This window comes from Schistocerca piceifrons, chromosome X, assembly GCF_021461385.2.
Source record: "Schistocerca piceifrons isolate TAMUIC-IGC-003096 chromosome X, iqSchPice1.1, whole genome shotgun sequence".
NCBI lineage: Eukaryota > Metazoa > Arthropoda > Insecta > Orthoptera > Acrididae > Schistocerca > Schistocerca piceifrons.
Genome location: NC_060149.1, coordinates 717,577,343 through 717,596,072, shown reverse-complemented (window position 1 = coordinate 717,596,072; position 18,730 = coordinate 717,577,343). Strand labels below are relative to the sequence as shown.

The 18,730-nt window shown below is 41.8% G+C and overlaps 1 protein-coding gene across 2 annotated transcripts in view; it reads right to left on the bottom strand.

The window, feature by feature from the left end:
- LOC124721489 (1-phosphatidylinositol 4,5-bisphosphate phosphodiesterase eta-2-like) overlaps positions 1-18,730 on the bottom strand; it is a 431,886-nt gene that overhangs the window by 217,103 nt on the left and 196,053 nt on the right. For both annotated transcript variants that reach the window (XM_047246496.1, XM_047246497.1), the window contains exon 2: positions 5,341-5,526. In XM_047246496.1, the coding sequence (XP_047102452.1) occupies positions 5,341-5,526 (186 nt within the window). The remainder of the gene's footprint in view (positions 1-5,340; positions 5,527-18,730) is intronic.

The window sequence follows — 18,730 nt, the reverse complement described above, 5'->3', positions numbered from 1 at the left end:
TTTACAAATTTCAAGAGACTTTTAGCTGACTTCTTGTTGTTTCCAGGGAACAACACGAGGAGGTAGTCTCCTTCATTTTCCCATTAAATTTATTTACAGTATTTAGAAGATTGCCAATGATACATTAAACTACTTTTCAAAATTTACAAGTTTTTCAACGAATCTGACGTTTTCTTCGTCACTGTGTTTTCTGTGCGTAGGCCACATATGTTTGTAATGATTTTAAGTTTTATCAGTTTGCAGTTTCTTTTAAGACTTTGCAAACCGTTTTCGCCAGTCTTCAGTGCTGACTTTTTTTCCCACCAAGGTTTAAAATTAGTCGATCAAACTGGTGGCCGTGGTACTCCGCATTTTCTCGAAGATTATTCACTATTGAGTAAACGTTCGGATGAACGTTTGATATTAATGTATTTATTCTTCGGTTCCATCCTTCTGATACTTTGTAAGTGCGATGGTGCCTTCCAGTGCAGTTTCACTTCTCACTTAGCATACGTTCGTTATCGAGCCGCTGGTCTAAAAAATAGTCGTAAAAGTCCTGAAGCTTTTGGTTTTCAGGCGTGCTCTCCAGAAAACACAGCCAACGATATTCCAGTATTTCCAGGGAAGATGTGCAAGAACAGAACACATTTCTATGTGACAGCGTATTTCCTCATTTTCCTTATAGACTGGGACGAGGCCGCAACGCTGAACTTGTTTCCACAAACATTAATTAAAATGGTAATTGCATCCAGTAATCTCTGTTTCAGGAAACAAGCAACTAGCTGCTTGGACGATAGTCCATCATCAGAGACGCAGGATTCCATCCAGGAGCGTTAGTTTTAATATCTTTAAAAAAACGTTCATATGTTTCTCGATTTTTATTTGGAAGCAAAGCAACTGGAGTGATGTTTGTTTCCTATCAAGAACTATTAAGGTTGGCGAGGAATATAAACAACTGTCCAAATTGCTTGCTCGAACTCTTGAACGTTCCGTCGAGAAAGAATGATTTGAATTTTGGCAAACACGCTTTTCCCTTTTTCGCTGGCAAACACCAGTATTCTGTCATTCGGTTCACCGTTATCATCTGCAAGTAAAAAATTGCTACCATCATTCATCAGTAAATTATTTTCTTGGAAGAATATTCCTCCGGAATCGGCGGGACCTTGTATAGTTTCCATATATTTTCGCCTAATGCAATGTAACGATTGTTTCGCACGCCTGTGTGATGGGGGCAATGTTACTAAGTTGTAGCCTCGACTGAAGAGCTGCCCTGGTTTTTCAACCTAAACTGCTGAAACTGTAGCGTCTGTTTCTTTTGCCCGTTTCTTTGTGCTGATAAAATATTTCCGCACTTCATTTGCTGCTTCATATGGGATACAAATGAGGCTACCTTCCCCTAAAACTGTTATTTTTTGTGTGTAGTCTTCTTTGCATTTATTCTTTTTAAAGATTACATGACGCCATTAAGTCACTTCTTGTTTGTTTGTATAGTGCCCTATATCCTGATGCAGATTGTAAATCAGTTACTTTGGGATTACTGATTGTACATGGTTTCCTTTTTGTACTGATTTTCATGTTCAGTGGAATTGTATTTCACGTCACCCATTGAAGGGCTGCCGTAATCTTGATATTGCAGTTTCTTATTGTATTATTCAATAATAGCACTAAATCATTCTAAAGTACTCCTAATTTATTCGTACACAATCATTTATGAAATTCGCAATGCTTTCATGGGTTGTTCCCATGTGCTCTTATACAGGGTGTCCCAGCTATCTTGTCCACCCAAAATATCTCTGGAACAATAACAACTATTGGAAAACGACTTTCACCGGTATCAATGTAGGGCTGGGGCCCATGAATGTACATATTTGGAAATATTCTAAAACGAGAGCATATGTGTTTTTTAACACAAACTTACGTTTTTTTTTTTTAAATGGACCTCCTATATTTTTTCTTCTGCAATCCATAGCATGACAAAGCAGATACACAATGGCGTTGATTGCATCGCAATATTCCCATTACATCCCGAGATATTGAGACGCGAAGTTGACGCTTGAAACACCCGACATGCGCTGCTAGCGCACGTCCTGAGGCTCAGGCGTGAACCCCATGCTGCCCGTAATCGCGATGTGATTGACATGTGTAATCACACCTCCATACTTATCAAGAGGGACACTTACTTGTGAATCACATCGCGATTACGGGCAGCATGGGGTTCACGCCTGAGCCTCAGGACGTGCGCTAGCAGCGCATGTCGGGTGTTTCAAGCGGCAACTTCGCGTCTCAGTATCTCGGGATGTAATGGGAATATTGCGATGCAATCAACGCCATTGTGTATGTGCTTTGTCATGCTATGGATTGCTGAAGAAAAAAATATAGGAGGTCCATTTAAAAAAAAACAAGTTTGTGTTAAAAAACACATATACTTTCGTTTTAGAATGTTTCCAAATATGTACATTCATGGGCCCCAGCTCTACATTGATACCGGTGTAAGTCGTTTTCCAATAGCTGTTATTGTTCCAGGGATATTTTGGGTGGACAAGATAGCTGGGACACCCTGTATACTTATTGAAATCTGCAGCTGATGTGAACACGAACTATTAAATGAGTTTTATCTTCAGCTGAATCGTTTTTCGAACAAGCTACCATCAGCAGTAACATTTCTCAATTATTTTCGTGTATTTTACAGCCAGTACAAGGTAAGTTAGTGGTGCTGAGGACTTCGCGACTCTATGCTGACCTTGAATATGTCTGGAGTGCTTGCGGTATTTCAATTTCGTTTGTGGACAGGTGTTTGGGTGATCCATCCCAAGAGTGCGCCTTTTTTCTGTGAGAGAGGACACGATACACTTAAGGATTTTGCCATGAAATTAGAAATTGTGATTGTAATGTAGCACCCATTTAAAATATGTTTCAAGTCCCCTTTATGTTCATCATTGCACCATGAAATATCTTCCTACTACTAAATATATCAATCAAAATGAAGTGAGTTCGCGTTAATATTCATTCTTGAATCAAAATTTTGCATAAAAAGGGGTATATTTTCAGTGCATTTTTACTGAAGATACATCAGTTATGTACTGAATTCAGTTCGAAAAATAAGTAGTAGATTTTCACTGCACACATATGACTTCAAAGTAATAAGGTCAAAAACATGTTGCAACAAAGATGGCGGCTGACTTGTACGCCAGTCTTCCCGATGTACCGAAATCAGCCGACGGCGGCCAGATGTTGCTTCAGAGTGAGCTCACGTTTTTGTTGCCTCGTTGGCGACACTCCGGAGAGGCTTCTCCAGAAAAAGTAGCTCTGTGCTGCCAACCTGACCACCGAGACAATGCTGACTCCTCCTGTGGCGTTTCAGGCCATGAGGTGGCGTCGATATCTGGCGCTTTAGTTTGGTCATTCTGCGGTGACGCCAGACCAGTCTCCCCCGCGAAAAACGAAATGTTGCTCCACAGAAGTGTATCTGCGAAGCGAGTTTGAACTCTGTGGCTCGTCTCTTCCTTTTCAACGAATTCGCCATCTTGGAACAATTTTAACAAAATTGATTTCCCGAAGTCTAAAAATTATCTGACCTCATCCAGTGGCCCTTTCCGTTACCAACAAATCGATCGGTGTGGAATCGCTGGGAAAATTACTTTTATGGGTGAAAATTGTCTATCAAATTTACGAGCTCCCTAATTATGTCTGCGATCAATCCGTGTCTGCAGTAGTTCGGCTCGTCATCTGTTTTACTTTTTGAATATTTGCCCGTATTTTGAATTAGCTAAATATTTCCTATCACTCTCTTTGTGAGTCTGAACGAATTGGTTAATAGGACCCCACTACGTGGGGGCAAGTGTGTGCCAGAAAAGTCTCCTGTTTACACCAACGTGCTACTTTCACTCTTCAACTCTCAAAGACGATGTGGTACGGAAGCTAAGGAGCTTTAAACTACAAGGTATGGCAATGTTTCATCACAACACATGATAAATAATATACTCTGAGATGAAAAGAATGTGCTCATCATCCGCGATTTTTCCCACATGAAAAATCAATTGCAAACTCTCGAGCTACATATAATCGATCGCTTCAGATGAAAACTTCTTTGTAAAGTTCAACCTAAAATTTTACGTAATATAAGTTGTTTCACATATAACATGACAGACACGTTTGGTAAGAACGTAACACTGCATGCAATTCTACACCTCCATTTTATTTGTATTTACTATGTCGTTGTGTAATTCAAATTTTCGCCTTTGGTTTCCTATTTAGAAATTATGCCTACCTCTACAAACATTTATTGGAAGTCAGAACCACGTCTTATGCACAATGATATAATAGGTTATGTGGGGTAGCATCCGTGAACTAGTCCCACCAAGCCTGATACGAGAGAAATGGGCGTATTAATGTTGACACTTTTTCTAGTAAAGCCTTCCGAAACAGTTGAGGTATTTCAATCGAAGCACGAAGTCAAATACCTCCATTCTGATTATTACTTTTACTTAAAAATTACGTTTTAGTTACTGTTAATTAATTAAAACATCGACAAAGATACATCGATAGCTCTCGGAATACTTTTCCTAGAAATTCTTTCTCGTTCTAGTAATCATCTGATCAAACGGGATTATTTGGTATACAAGGACTGGAACTTTAATAGTGTGCAGCTATATATTTACAACTCACACAAAATAAATAGGTCTACATGTTTCAAAGCAGTCACCAACATTGTGTATAACCCGTTGCCAGTCATGTGGAAGTCGTAGCCGGCCGGAGCGGCCGTGCGGTTCTAAGCGCTACAGTCTGGAGCCGAGCGACCGCTACGGTCGCAGTTTCGAATCCTGCCACGGGCATGGATGTGTGTGATGTTCTTAGGTTAGTTAGGTTTAAGTAGTTCTAAGTTCTAGGGGACTGATGACCTCAGATGTTAAGTCCCATAGTACTCAGAGCCATTTGAACCAATTGAACCAAAAGAAATGCAGACTATTTTTGCAAAAATAAAGTTTTCATTCTGCATGTGTGAAAGTTTGTTTGCCTGGTAGAGTAATGGTGGTGTACGCGTACGTGGAGAACTTGTTTGCGCAGCAATCGCCGACATAGTGTAGCTGAGGCGTAATAAGGGGAACCAGCCCGCATTCGCCGTGGCAGATGGAAAACCGCCTAAACACCAAACACAGACCGGCCGGCTCACCGGACCTCGACACGAAGTCCGCCGGGCGGATTCGTGCCGGGGACCAGGCGCTCCTTCCCGCCCAGAAAGTCGTGCGTTAGACCGCACGGCCAACCGGGCGGGCGAGACATTGTTAGTGCGAGCTCGTGTTAATGTCATTTCAAATAAACATAGCTAGATCTCAGTACTTCAAGCATTTGTGGTAAACTTACTCTCGTCAGGAGCGCTGGAGCAGAGCACCTTACGCGAGACCTCATATCTGACGGTCCCCTCGTCTGTGTCCAGCACGTACTTCCGGCGGTACCACTTCGAGTAGGAGCGCACTTTCCACAGCACCGTTCCTTTCCGCAGGACACTCAGAGTCTCTTCCAGTGGCTTGCTGTGCCTGTCGATGGCATCTGCAACACAAACAGAATAATTCGTGTAATTTTTTAGTTTCTTTATTGCTGTGTTTAGTAAACGCGGTGCCTTGTTATCTAAAGCGGGTTGCAATTTCACGATCTGTTTGAAAAATTATGTTGTACAAGTTGCTTCATTTTCTTAACCAGTTGGACAATAATTAAAAGTATACGCATAAGTGCGAGTAGGACTTATGCAGCGAGGGTTCCGCGCAGACTTAATTATGTACGTATGCAGGGAATCCAGAATCTCGACGATTTTCGCCTGCTATTGACATCAATATTCCCTAAGTACACAAGGTGACAATTATTGAACTATACCATCAAGAAGAATATAATAATTCCAATCCCAAAGAAAGCAGGTGTTGACAGATGTGAAAATTACAGAACTATCAGTTTAACAAGTCACAGTTGCAAAATACTAACACGAATTCTTTACAGACGAATGGAAAAACTGGTAGAACCCGACCTCGGGGAAGATCAGTTTGGATTCCGTAGAAATGTTGGAACACGTGAGGCAATACTGACCCTACGACTTATCTTAGAAAATAGATTAAGGAAAGGCAAACCTACATTTCTAGCATTTGTAGACTTAGAGAAAGCTGTTGACAATGTTGACTGGAATACTCTTTCAAATTCTGAAGGTGGCAGGAATAAAATACAGAGAGCGAAAGGCTATTTACAATTTGTACGGAAACCAGATGGCAGTTGTAAGAGTCGAGGGACATGAAAGGGAAGCAGCGGTTGGGAAGGGAGTGAGACAGGGTTGTAGCCTGTCCCCGATGTTATTCAATCTGTATATTGAGCAAGCAGTAAAGGAAACAAAAGAAAAATTTGGAGTAGGTATAAAAATCCATGGAGAAGAAATAAAAACTTTGAGGTTCGCCGATGACATTGTAATTCTGTCAGAGACAACAAAGGACTTGGAAGAGCAGTTGAACGGAATGGACAGTGTCTTGAAAGGAGGATATAAGGTGAACATCAACAAAAGCAAAACGAGGATAATGGAATGTAGTCGAATTAAGTTGGGTGATGCTGAGGGAATTAGATTAGGAAATGAGACGCTCAAAGTAATAAAGGAGTTTTGCTATTTGGGGAGCAAAATAACTGATGATGGTCAAAGTAGAGAGGATATAAAATGTAGACTGGCAATGGCAAGGAAAGCGTTTCTGAAGAAGAGAAATTTGTTAATATCGAGTATAGATTTAAGTGTCAGGAAGTCGTTTCTGAAAGTATTTGTATGGAAGTGAAACATGGACGATAAATAGTTTGGACAAGAAGAGAATAGAAGCTTTCGAAATGTGGCGCTACAGAAGAATGCTGAAGATTAGGTGGGTAGATCACATAACTAATGAGGAGGTACTGAATGGAATTGGGGAGAAGAGGACTTTGTGGCACAACTTGACAAGAAGAAGGGATCGGTGGGTAGGACATGTTCTGAGGCATCAAGGGATCACCAATTTAGTTTTGGAGGGCAGCGTGGAGAGTAAAAATCGTAGAGGAAGACCAAGAGATGAATACACTAAGCAGATTGAGAAGGATGTAGGTTGCAGTAGGTACTGGGAGATGAAGACGCTTGCACAGGATAGAGTAGCATAGAGAGCTGCATCAAACCAGTCTCTGGACTGAAGACCACAACAACAGCAACCACTGTGAGACAAGACGGTGAATGCTCAAAATGGTTCAAATGGCTCTGAGCACTATGGGACTTAACATCTTAGGTCATCAGTCCCCTAGAACTTAGAATTACTTAAACCTAACTAACCTAAGCACATCGCACACAGCCATTCCCGAGGGAGGGTTCGAACCTGCGAGCGTAGCGGTCGCAGCGTTTCCAGACTGAAGCGCCTAGAACCGCTCGGCCACACCGGCCGGCTACGGTGAATGCCTTCCTGGAAAAATGTTTGCCCACCCACATGGTGCCAAGGTGGTTTCGAGTACGCAGTAGAAATTTCGCTGGGAAGCCCTTACACATCCTACATCTCTCTACATCTACGTGATTACTCTGCAATTCACAGTAAGTGCTTGGGAGATGGTTCGTTCGCCCACCTTCAAGTTATTTCTCTATCGTTCCACTTTCGAACAGCGCGAGCTCTGATTTATTTTATTACGATGATCATTTCTCCATATCTATGTGGGTGTCAAAAACATATTTTAGGACTCTGAGGATAGAGTTGGTGATTGAAATTTCATGAGAACATCCTGCTGCAACGAAAAACGCATTTGTCTTAAGGATTTCCACGGCAGTTCGCGTATCAAGTCCGTGGCACTCTCTCCCCTCTTTAATGATAGTACAAAACGAGCTACCCTTCTTTGAATTTTTTTGACATCCTCCGTCAATTCTATCTCATGCGGATCCCACACCGCATAGCAATACTCCATAAGAGGGTGGGCAAGCGTAGTGTAAGCAATACCTTTTGTAGACCTGTTGCATTTTCTAATCGTTCTGCTAACAAATCGCAGTCTTTGGTTGGCTTCCCCACAACATTATCTATGTGATCATTCCAGTTTAAGTTTTTCGTAATTATAATCCCTAAGTATTTAGTTGAGTTTACAGCCTTTAGATTTGTGTGATTTAACGTTTAACCGAAATTTTACAAAGTCCTTTTAATACTCATGTGGGTGACATCACAACTTTCATTATTTAGAGTCAATTGCCGCTTTTCATACCGTGCAGCTGTCTTGTCTAAATCACTTTGCTATTGGTTTTGGCCGTCTGATGACTACATTCCTCCTTATAGTCCCGCTCTCTCCCCAAGCGATCTCCATATATGGGGAGGCCTGAAGAAGAACATTCGTGACTGGTGATTTGCTTCGGACGAAGAGTGCACGCCTGGGTACAATCATGTTTCCGAAGGCAACTGCAAACATTTTCCATTAAGGCATTGACCGTCTTGTTTCACTGTACGCTAAATGCATTAACAGTTATGCCGATTACTTTTGAAATAATGCACAGTTCACTTGCTATTTTCCCGTCTTTTTACATTTCATTTGACTGCCCCTTATAATTTAGACTTTTTAGTAGGCGGGGTCAGTTTTTTCCACAATAAGTAGCTTATATAATTTTAGCAACGTGCTTACTGAATAATTTTGTTGCGACTACAGTGTCAGAATGTACAATTAGTTTTCAGGAAGTAACGTTTGGATGTGCGGGTCACACACTGTAAAATGTAAAAAATACACTTGCAAGGAGCAAATGTAATGACGAATACGTATGGTGTAAGAGAAATATTCATTGAATACTTTACTTCTGATCCTTTACATATAAGGAAATGTGCAAAACGGATGAGAAACCGTTAAAACAGGATTGTAAGACGGTGCTATTAATAATGCAACAATCAATCACGCAAATAAACGAGGATTTCGTACGATTTGTTTCAATTTACATTCGACTTTTACTCCAGATATGATTCTTTAAGTTTCGACTGCGCAGAAAGTACAAGAGATAATTGCGCCCTGAGTCAATACGTTTTCCGTCATTCATAGCTCTGGTAATAAATGAAACAACAAACTACAAAGCGTAAAATGAGAAAACTCCTATACTCGACAAGTTGCTCTGCCGTGAAAGAAAAATGTCTCCAATGAGCGTACGGTGATGCCGACAACACTATTGCGGACAAGAATCGGGTGAGTGTGAATATAGCCATTCAGATTATCAGAAGAATATTTTTAAGTTCGTCGGAAGAAGTACGAGCCGTTCTCCTTTATTCCATTTAAACTATTAGCTTTTGTTTACTACAAAGGCATTTTAAGAAATTCTTCAAGTGCGAAAGTGCAAATTGTCACATTATTCATTTCATGCCCAAAATAAAACCGGCTGGGATTCATTAACTTAATGTAAAATGAGTTACTCTATTAGATGAAAAAGATATCTGCACATACCTTCTATCTTCGCTGACACCCGGAAATTTTTATTTTAATATGACTTCGCTTTTTAGATTACGCTATGAAAATGTCACTACGGACAGCCTGTGCAAACTGCAACGAGATCCTCGTTAACAAAGAGCATTTGCGACAGAAACACAATAAATGTTACATAATATATTTCATCTTCATTCCGTTTTTAAGTTCCTTAGGAATACGGAAGAAGTTTATGCTCATAATTATATGCATTGAAATAGTTCTCAAAAATATAATACTCGCAATACATTAAACTAAAAATAATTTGTAAAGCTACTGCACTAAATGGAGAAAGAATACAGAAGCTTAGGATTGAGGATAACATAGCTGTGACAGCTCCAGATGAAATAAATATCCAAAGAATCTTAGAAGTTACGAACACAGTACTAAGGGATGAGTAGAAAATGAAAACTGACTTAAAAGGCAGAATTCCCCCTGCACTCCAAGCAATCAGAAAAAGTAAACATTAAAACTAGAGAAAACAAGATAAAACAAACGGGATCAAAAATGGTTCAAATGGCTCTGAGCACTATGGGACAACATCTGTCATCAGTCCCCTAGAACTTAGAACTACTTAAACCTAACTAACCTAAGGACGTCACACATCCATGCCCGAGGCAGGATTCGAACCTGCGACCGTAGCAGTCGCGCGATTCCGAACTGAGGCGCCTAGAACCGCTCGTCTACAGGGGCCGGCCAAACGGGATCACGTAGATATTTAGCAAGTAAGATAACTGAAGACGGAAGATACAAAGAAGACATGAAACAAAGAATTAGAGAAGCAAAAGTAATGTGTTGAATAAAAGAAACGTGTGTTATTCAGATGACCTAAATAATGAAGTAAGTAGAAAGTGGTTAAAAGCTCCATTTAGAACGTAGCAGTTTATGGCTGTGGAACATGGACAACAGGCAAAAATGAACTCCCTTGAAACATTTGAGGTATGGTGCCAGAGACGCCTGTCAAAGACGAAGTGGAGAGATAAAGCCACCAACGAGGAAGTCCTGCAAAGAACTAGTGAATGAAGGTTGTTTAAGAGAACAATACGAGTAGAGCTAAGAAGATATGAGTTGAATGGTCAAACAATAGAACACAACCAGTTCCTTGCAACTTTCCTAGAAGGAAATGTACAAGGAGAGATAGTCCATGGAGGACCGCGACTGGAATTTTTAAACGATTTATACATAATGCAGGAGTGTCTAATTCCACAGAAACAAAGAACTTGTCTTCTAATACATCCAGATGGAGAGCTGCCAACCAAGCGAAAGATTGACGATGAAAAAGAAAATCGCACCGAGACATTGCCAAACACATTTACAACATATACTTCACCATCATCCTACTTAAGAGTTCACTCGTATTATATTGATATATTAAATATTCAGTTACTCATTCTAAAATACTTTACGATGAAATGGAAGGAGGAGACCTCTAATAAATCCTTCAGACCTCGCCACTATCTCATCACGGCTGTGAGTGAATAGACGTGAAGAAACAGCGCATTTTAACAGGTGTTCTGTGATATATTTTAATGTATTACCTGACATCAAAAGACCACTCACAAAACAGAAAGTAATTCTGGCTATATGTAAAGCCTGTTAGTAGTCCAAAGTCAGTATCCAGCCACGCATGGATAACACAGGAGCTGAAACTGAGGATAGCAAAGCAACAGGAAAATCTAGGAACATAAGCTCAGTTTAACTCTCGCTCCACTGCAGGGACCAGTGCTACATGCATTAGTGTCAGTGGTCTTGAGTAACACTTGAAATCGCTAAAATTGAACAAAGCTTCAGGGCCCGACGGAAACCCTATCAGATTCTACACCGAATTTACAGCTGAGTTAGCCCTTCTTTCAATCATAATATACCACACCCCTCGAACAAAAAATTGTGCCCACTAGTTAAAAGAAAGTACAGGTCACAGTCGTCTGCAAGAAGGGTGGCAGAAGTGATGCACACAACTACCGTGCAATATCTTTGATACCTACCTTTTGTAGAATCTTAGAACATATTACGAACCCAAACATAAATAGGTATCTTGAACAAAATGACGTCAATGCCAAACAGCACGGATTCCGAAAACATCGTTCATACGCAACCCAAATCGCGCTTGTTACACATGACATCCTGAAATCCACGGCTTAAAGGATTCATGTAGATACAGGAATTTTTTATTTCCGAAAACCATTTTACTTAGTACCACACTTAGGGTTATTATCTAAATGACGATCGTACCACTTATCAAGCGAAATTTGAGGATTTCTACATCTACATATACAGTCCACAAGACACCATACGGTGCATGGCGGAGGGTATCTTGTACCAATGCTAGTCATTCGCTTTCCTGTTCCACTCGCAAATGGAGCGAAGGAAAAACGACTATCTATATGCTTCCATACGAGCACTGATTTCTCTTATCTTATCTTCGTGGTGCTTATGCGATATGTATATTGGTGGCAGGAGGATCGTTCTGCAGCCTGTAGCAAGTGTTTGTTCTTTTAATTTTCGCAATAGCGTTTCTCGAAAAGAACGTCTTCTTCCTTCCAGGGATTCACACATGAGTTCTCAGAGCAGTTCTGTAATACTTGCGTGTTGATCGAACCTATCGATAACAACTATAGCAGCAAGTTTCTGAATTACTTCGATGTTTTCCTTTAATTCGACTGGGTGGGGATCCAAAACACTCAAGCAGCACTCACAAATGGGTCCTACATGCGTTTCGGACACCGTCTCCTTTACAGATGACCTACGCTATCCTAGGATTCTCTAAATAAACCAAAGTCGACCATTCGCCTTTCCTTCTACCGACCTTACTTGAACATTCCATTCTATGTCACTTTGCGAAGCTACGCCTAGATATTTAATCGATTGGACTACGTCAAGCAGAACACAACCGATACTGTGTTCGAACATTATTCGAACATAACAGGATTACATTTCCTACTCATCTGCACTAACATACATTTTTCTACATTAAGAGGAAGTAGTCTTTCCAGCACACCGAATAGAAATTCTATCCAAGTATGTATCCTACATTCGTTCATAGATGACACCCCACAGACTACAGCGTTATCAGCAAAAACTTGCAGACTGCTGATCACCGTATTCGTCAGATCGTATATTTCGAACACGAGCGGTCCTATCAGACTTCCCTGGGGCACTCCTGATGATGTCTTTGCCTTCGACTAATCAATCTAGGAATATGGAATCTGCCTGTTGTTCCTCATCCACGGATGGCAGTATATTGTGCAAGAGAAACACAGTCTGAGTTTCCCACTAGCGATGCTCTCTAAATACACTACTGGCCATTAAAATTGCTACACCAAGAGGAAATGCAGATGATAAACGGGTATTCATTGGACAAATATATTATACTAGAACTGACATGTGATTACTTTTCAAGCAATTTGAGTGCATAAATCCTGAGAAATCAGAACCCTGAACAATCGCCTCTGGCCACAATAACGGCCTTGATACGCCTGGGCATTGAGTCAAACAGAGCTTGGATGGCGTGTACAGGTACAGCTGCCCATCCAGCTTCAACGTGATACCACAGTTCATCGAGAGTAGTGACTGGCGTATTGTGACGAGCCAGTTGATCGGCCACCATTGACCAGACGTTTTCAATTGGTGAGAGATCTGGAGCATGTGCTGGCCAGGGCAGCAGTCGAACATTTTCTATATCCAGAAAGGCCCGTACAGGACCTGCAACATGCGGTCGTGCATTGTTCTGCTGAAATGTAGGGTTTCGCAGGGATCGAATGAAAGGTAGAGCCACGGGTCGTAACACATCTGAAATGTAACATCCACTGTTCAAGGTGCCGTCAATGCAAACAAGAGGTGACCGAGACGTGTAACCAATGGCACCCCATACCACCACGCCGGGTGATACGCCAGTATGGTGATGACGAATACACGCTTCCAATGTGCGTTCACCGCGATGTCGCCAAACACGGATGCGATCATCATGATGCAGTAAACATAACCTGGATTCATCCGAAAAAAATGAAGTTTCGCCATTCGTGCACCCAGATTCGTCGTTGAGTACACCATCTCAGGCGCTCCTGTCTGCGATGCAGCATCAAGGTTAACCGCAGCCATGGTCTCCGAGCTGATAGTCCATGCTGCTGCAAACATCGCCGAACTGTTCGTGCAGATGGTTTTTGTCTTGTAAACGTCCCCATCTGTTGACTCAGGTATAGAGACGTGGCTGCACGATCCGTTACAGCCAAGCAGATAAGATGCCTGTCATCTCGACTGTTATTGATACGAGGTCGTTGGGATCCAGCACGGCGCACCATATTACCCTCCTGAACCCACCGATTCCATATTCTGCTAACAGTCATTGGATCTCGACCAACGCGAACAGCAATGTCGCGATACGATAAACCGCAATCGCGATAGGCTACAATCCGACCTTTATCAAAGTCGGAAACGTGCTGGTACGCATTTCTCCTCCTTACACGAGGCATCACAACAACGTTTCATCAGGCAACGCCGGTCCACTGCTGTTTGTGTATGAGAAATCGGTTGGAAACTTTCCTCATGTCCGCACGTTGTAGGTGTCGCCACCGGCGCCAACCTTGTGTGAATGCTCTGAAAAGCTAATCATTTGCATATCACAGCATCTTGTTCCTGTAGTTAAATTTTGCGTCTGTAGTACGTCACCTTCGTGGTGTAGCAATTTTAACGGCCAGTAGTGTACATGCTGATACCTCTTCTCTGTCACTCAAATTTATTAGACTAGGACTAAGAAATTGCTCAATAATAATAATAATAAACCGACATTAAGGATATTGGCATGCAATTTTGTACGTCTGTTCTTTTAGCCTCATTCTATACGAGAGTCACTTGCGGTTTTTTCCAGTCGTTTGAGACTTTACGCTGGTTCAAATGGCTCTGAGCACTATAGGACTTAACTTCTGTGGTCATCAGTCCCCTAGAACTTAGAACTACTTAAACCTAACTAACCTAAGGATATCACACATATCCATGCCCGAGGCAGGATTCGAACCTGCGACCATAGCGGTCGCGCGGTTCCAGACTGTAGCGCCTAGAACCGCTCGGCCACTGCGGCCGGCTCCGCTGGGTGAGAGATTAGCTATAAATTCAACGTCAAGCTGAGTAAAAGGCCAAATCCGAGGAGTACTCTCTCTAAGACTTAACTGGGATTCCATCCGGATGTGGTGACTTATTTCTTGGTGAGGAGGACACAGCTTACTATCTTGAATGGAGAGTCATCGACAGATATAGAAATAAATTCAAGAGTACGCCAGGGAAGTGTATTGAGACCCTTTCTGTTCATGCTGTATATTAACGATCTAGTAGACAAGACTAATAGCAACCTCTGACGTAGTGCAGAGGATACAGTTATCTGTAACAAAGTACGGCTTGATAAAACGCTGCTCAAATAGTCACATCTTGATAAGATTTTAAAGTGGTGCTAAGATTGGCAACTTGCTTTAAATGTTAAAAAATTTAAAATTGTGCACTTCGCAAAGCGAAAGAACGTAGTGTCCTATGACTACAATATAAAGAGTTACATACGGAATTAGTCAAATCATATATGCACCTGGGACCTGGGTGTAAAAATTTGTAGACGTCAGTTGAAGGTAAAGCAGATGCCAGACTTCAGTTCGTTGGTAGCGTACTAGGAATATGCAGTCCGTCTAAAGGGGAGGGGGGCCTTTAATAGTGGCAACGATTTATTTACAACTTTTTCAGAATACGTACGACTTTCGAAGTTTTACTGCCTTTCAAAGCAGTCACCAGCATTGTGTATAACCCGTTGCCAGCGATGTGGGTATGCTTTACAGCGCCAGTTGTGTTGATAGTTCCTGTGGAGTTTTCCGTTGCCCGATGAATCTCTGTAACAGCTCTGAAGCGAATTCCATGACGTATTTCCTTCAATTTATCAACCAAGTTGAAGTCGCAAGGGCTTAAGTCCGGGTGTGTGGTTGATGGTACAGCACTTCACGGCCCCCTTATTCAAACAAACCAGTCACAACATGCGCCATATGCGCCAGAGCATTGTCCTGCAAAATGGTGGGCGGGTCCTGCAAAAAGGGTCGCCATCTATTGCTCTAAGCTGGTCGCAGGCCGTGAGCAGCTTAGAGAAAGAAGAGGTACAGGCACTTTCTGCATGAACCGCCCATCATTTTCCACGACATTGCTCTGGCGCAAATGGCGCAAGTTGTGGCTAATTTGTTCCATCGATGGGGCCGGGAAGTGCTATACAACCCACTACACTCCCCACACTTAAACCCTTGCGACTTCAACTTGTTTTCTGAGATGAAGGAAGTACTTCATGGCATTCTCTTCAGAACTGTTACAGAGATTCGTCGGGCAACAGATCGCTCCACTGGAACTATCAAATAGAGGTTGCGCTGCTAATGGTATCCTACAACTTCCAAATAGCTGACAGTGGGTTACACACAGTGCTGGTGACTACTCTGAAAGACAGGAAAACTTTGAAACATATATCTACTTTGTATAAGTTGTAAATAAATAGTTATCACTATTAAAGTTATAACACCCGTGGGACCCACCCTAGAATGCTGTTCGAGTGCGAGGAATCCGCACTAAATAGGACTAACAGGGATATTAAATTTGTACAAAGAGGAGCAGTTCTAATGGTCGCAGGTTTGTTTGACCCATGGGACGGCGTCACGGAAATGCTGAGAAAACTGAATTGGCAGAAGCTTGGAAGGAGATGCAAATTATCCTGCGAAAGTCTGTTTACAAAATTTCAAGCTCAAGCTTTAAGTGATAATCTAGGAATATACTACAACTACTTATGTATCGTCCCCGTAGGGACTGCGAAGGCAAGATTAGACTAATTAAAGCTTGCACAGAGGCGTTTAAGCAATCATTCTTCCCACGCTCTATGCTTGAATGGAAGTGGAAGAAGTCTTAACAACTGGGGAAGTAAACTCTGCCATGCAGTCGACAGTGTTTTGCGGTGAAATGATGTAGATTCCAGCTTAGCGTGCACGTGACGTGGAAGTGAGACGCGCACAGTTACCGATTTCGGGAAATCCGCGGCAGAACGGGACCTGCCGGCACATCCGCAAAGCGAGGTCACCAGCCGCCGTTCGCTCGCTACACACACTTCGTCTCACTATACAGGGTCAACCAGAACTCCACCGACAAACTTTACGAGCTTGTTCAGGAATACTATTCGAGTATTTTATACAAGGGACCCACGGTCTCCGGCAGCTTAGTACAGAGTAATAACGTAATTATGATTTATGTAGTGTGCTACGGCAATCATTAGTTTTCTTTGAAAATACCTTTAAAACAGTGAAGAAGCGTGTAATACGCAATAACCAAAACGTACAACATACAACACACAGCAATGCAACAATCCTCAGGGGAACTCGGGGCAGAACGGGATAGCGGGGCCCAATGGGAAATTGCTCTTTTCTAGACTGGACAGTGTTGCAACCTGTTGTATGGGCATGTAACTATTTCTCCGAATAAAAGGGAAGTGAGGGCAGCCATTCTGATTTAGTTTGAAGTGCAAGATCTAAGTGAATTTTTGTCCGTCACGTTACCGCTTGCGTTGTTCTAGCGCTTGGTGAATTTCAACGCCAGGTAAGCTGTTAATTATTAATTGTATACCATAAAATGACACATTCCCTTAAAATGCATGGCATTTGTTATACTTTAGTTATTTAATGCGTTTAAATACGTCAGTTATTACACTCCATAAAAGTTGTTAACCTCAAAAGTGCTCTTGGGGCGGAACGGGACGGGACAGAATGGGATAGTGTCCCGTTCTGCTCCGTCATATTTTGATGCAAGTAGAAAGCAAACCCAGCCTGGATGTTCATGGATGCCAGACTCTCCCAACCAGCTATGTTCGCCGAACAGCTCAGCTTTCCAGATATCGCCCGAGGCTGTCATACCGATCCCACTAATCTGTCAAAATACTTGGCGGACTACAAGACGAAAAGGAAAAACCGTCGTATTAACAGATTCTCCTTATATGAAGGAATTGCAGAATGCTGTCGCACGTAAAGTAGGCCTACAGAAAGGAGGAGGGTGCACAAATATAAACAACGTCAGGACAGAGACGTCAGGTGCAATGCAACTTAAGGCAAAAATAGCAAACTGTATACCCAAAAAAACCAAAACAGAGGACATCAACGACCTTAAGAAATATAAAAGGAAGAAGATGATGGATAAGAGAGAATCAGAGAGAGAGGATGCTGAGTGTTTCTACTGTGGGGACTTCTACTCCGTTTCTAATGAGGGCTGGGTCGCATGCCAGAGTGGGCACACAATTCATGTGCTGGCATAGACAGTGAAGATGAAGAGGAAATACTGATTTGTGACTATTGTCGAAAGGGCTAGTAGTTAGTGGTTATTAAGCACTGTACAATTTTCAGAATGACATTAAAATATTTTCTTATTTTGAAGAATGACTTTTTAATTGTTTAAATTACACATTCCTTAGCCTGAACGGCCTGTTATACAACATTTTGTCATAGTTTCATACGATATTTGTAATTCAAATTCAACGTTTATGCAATAATTTAACAAAAAATACATTTATCCCATTCTGCCCCGTGGGTGGGGCGGAACGTGAAATATGCAAGACTTTCTTTGAAAAATTGTAAAGAAATGCAAAATGTATTATTTTAAGTGATTTTAAAATAAGGTACGTTAGGTTACACTACAAGGTGTTTTTTATCACTTTAAGAAGTGTTTCCTTGTGTTCCCTTATTTTATAGAAATTGTTAAACATTGAGTATCCCATTCCACCCCGAGTTCCCCTACACATTTATCACAATGCGTTCAGTCTGATCTGTAAGTGTACAGTACAGCACGTAACAAATGCAGAACTGTTCCTTTGCAGGTTTTGTTCAGAATTCAACCAACATGATCACGGTAGAGAGTACAGCGACGTACCATCAACTGTCTTACACGCCCAAGAATTCCAGGAGTACTACCTACTACTTCCGCTTCTGAAATAATTTTCACCACTAAATCTGTGCAAGTATCGATCGGAGTCTCGCAAACTATGCCCTCCACATCGCCCCAGAAGGTGAAGTCCATTGGTGTCAAGTCTGGTGACTAAACTGGCCACGAAAGACGACCACCACAACCAACCAAAATTGCACTTCAGTATGAACCCTAACATCGAGTGCAAAGTGTGCCGGCAACCCAACGTAAACTGACGAATTCTAAGTGGCCCATCTTCTAGGAACTGTGGGAGCACATGATGAAATGTTTTGTATTCGACTCCGTTCATTGCATCAGGAAGTAGGTAAGGTGCTGTCACAAAATTGTTGACAGTACC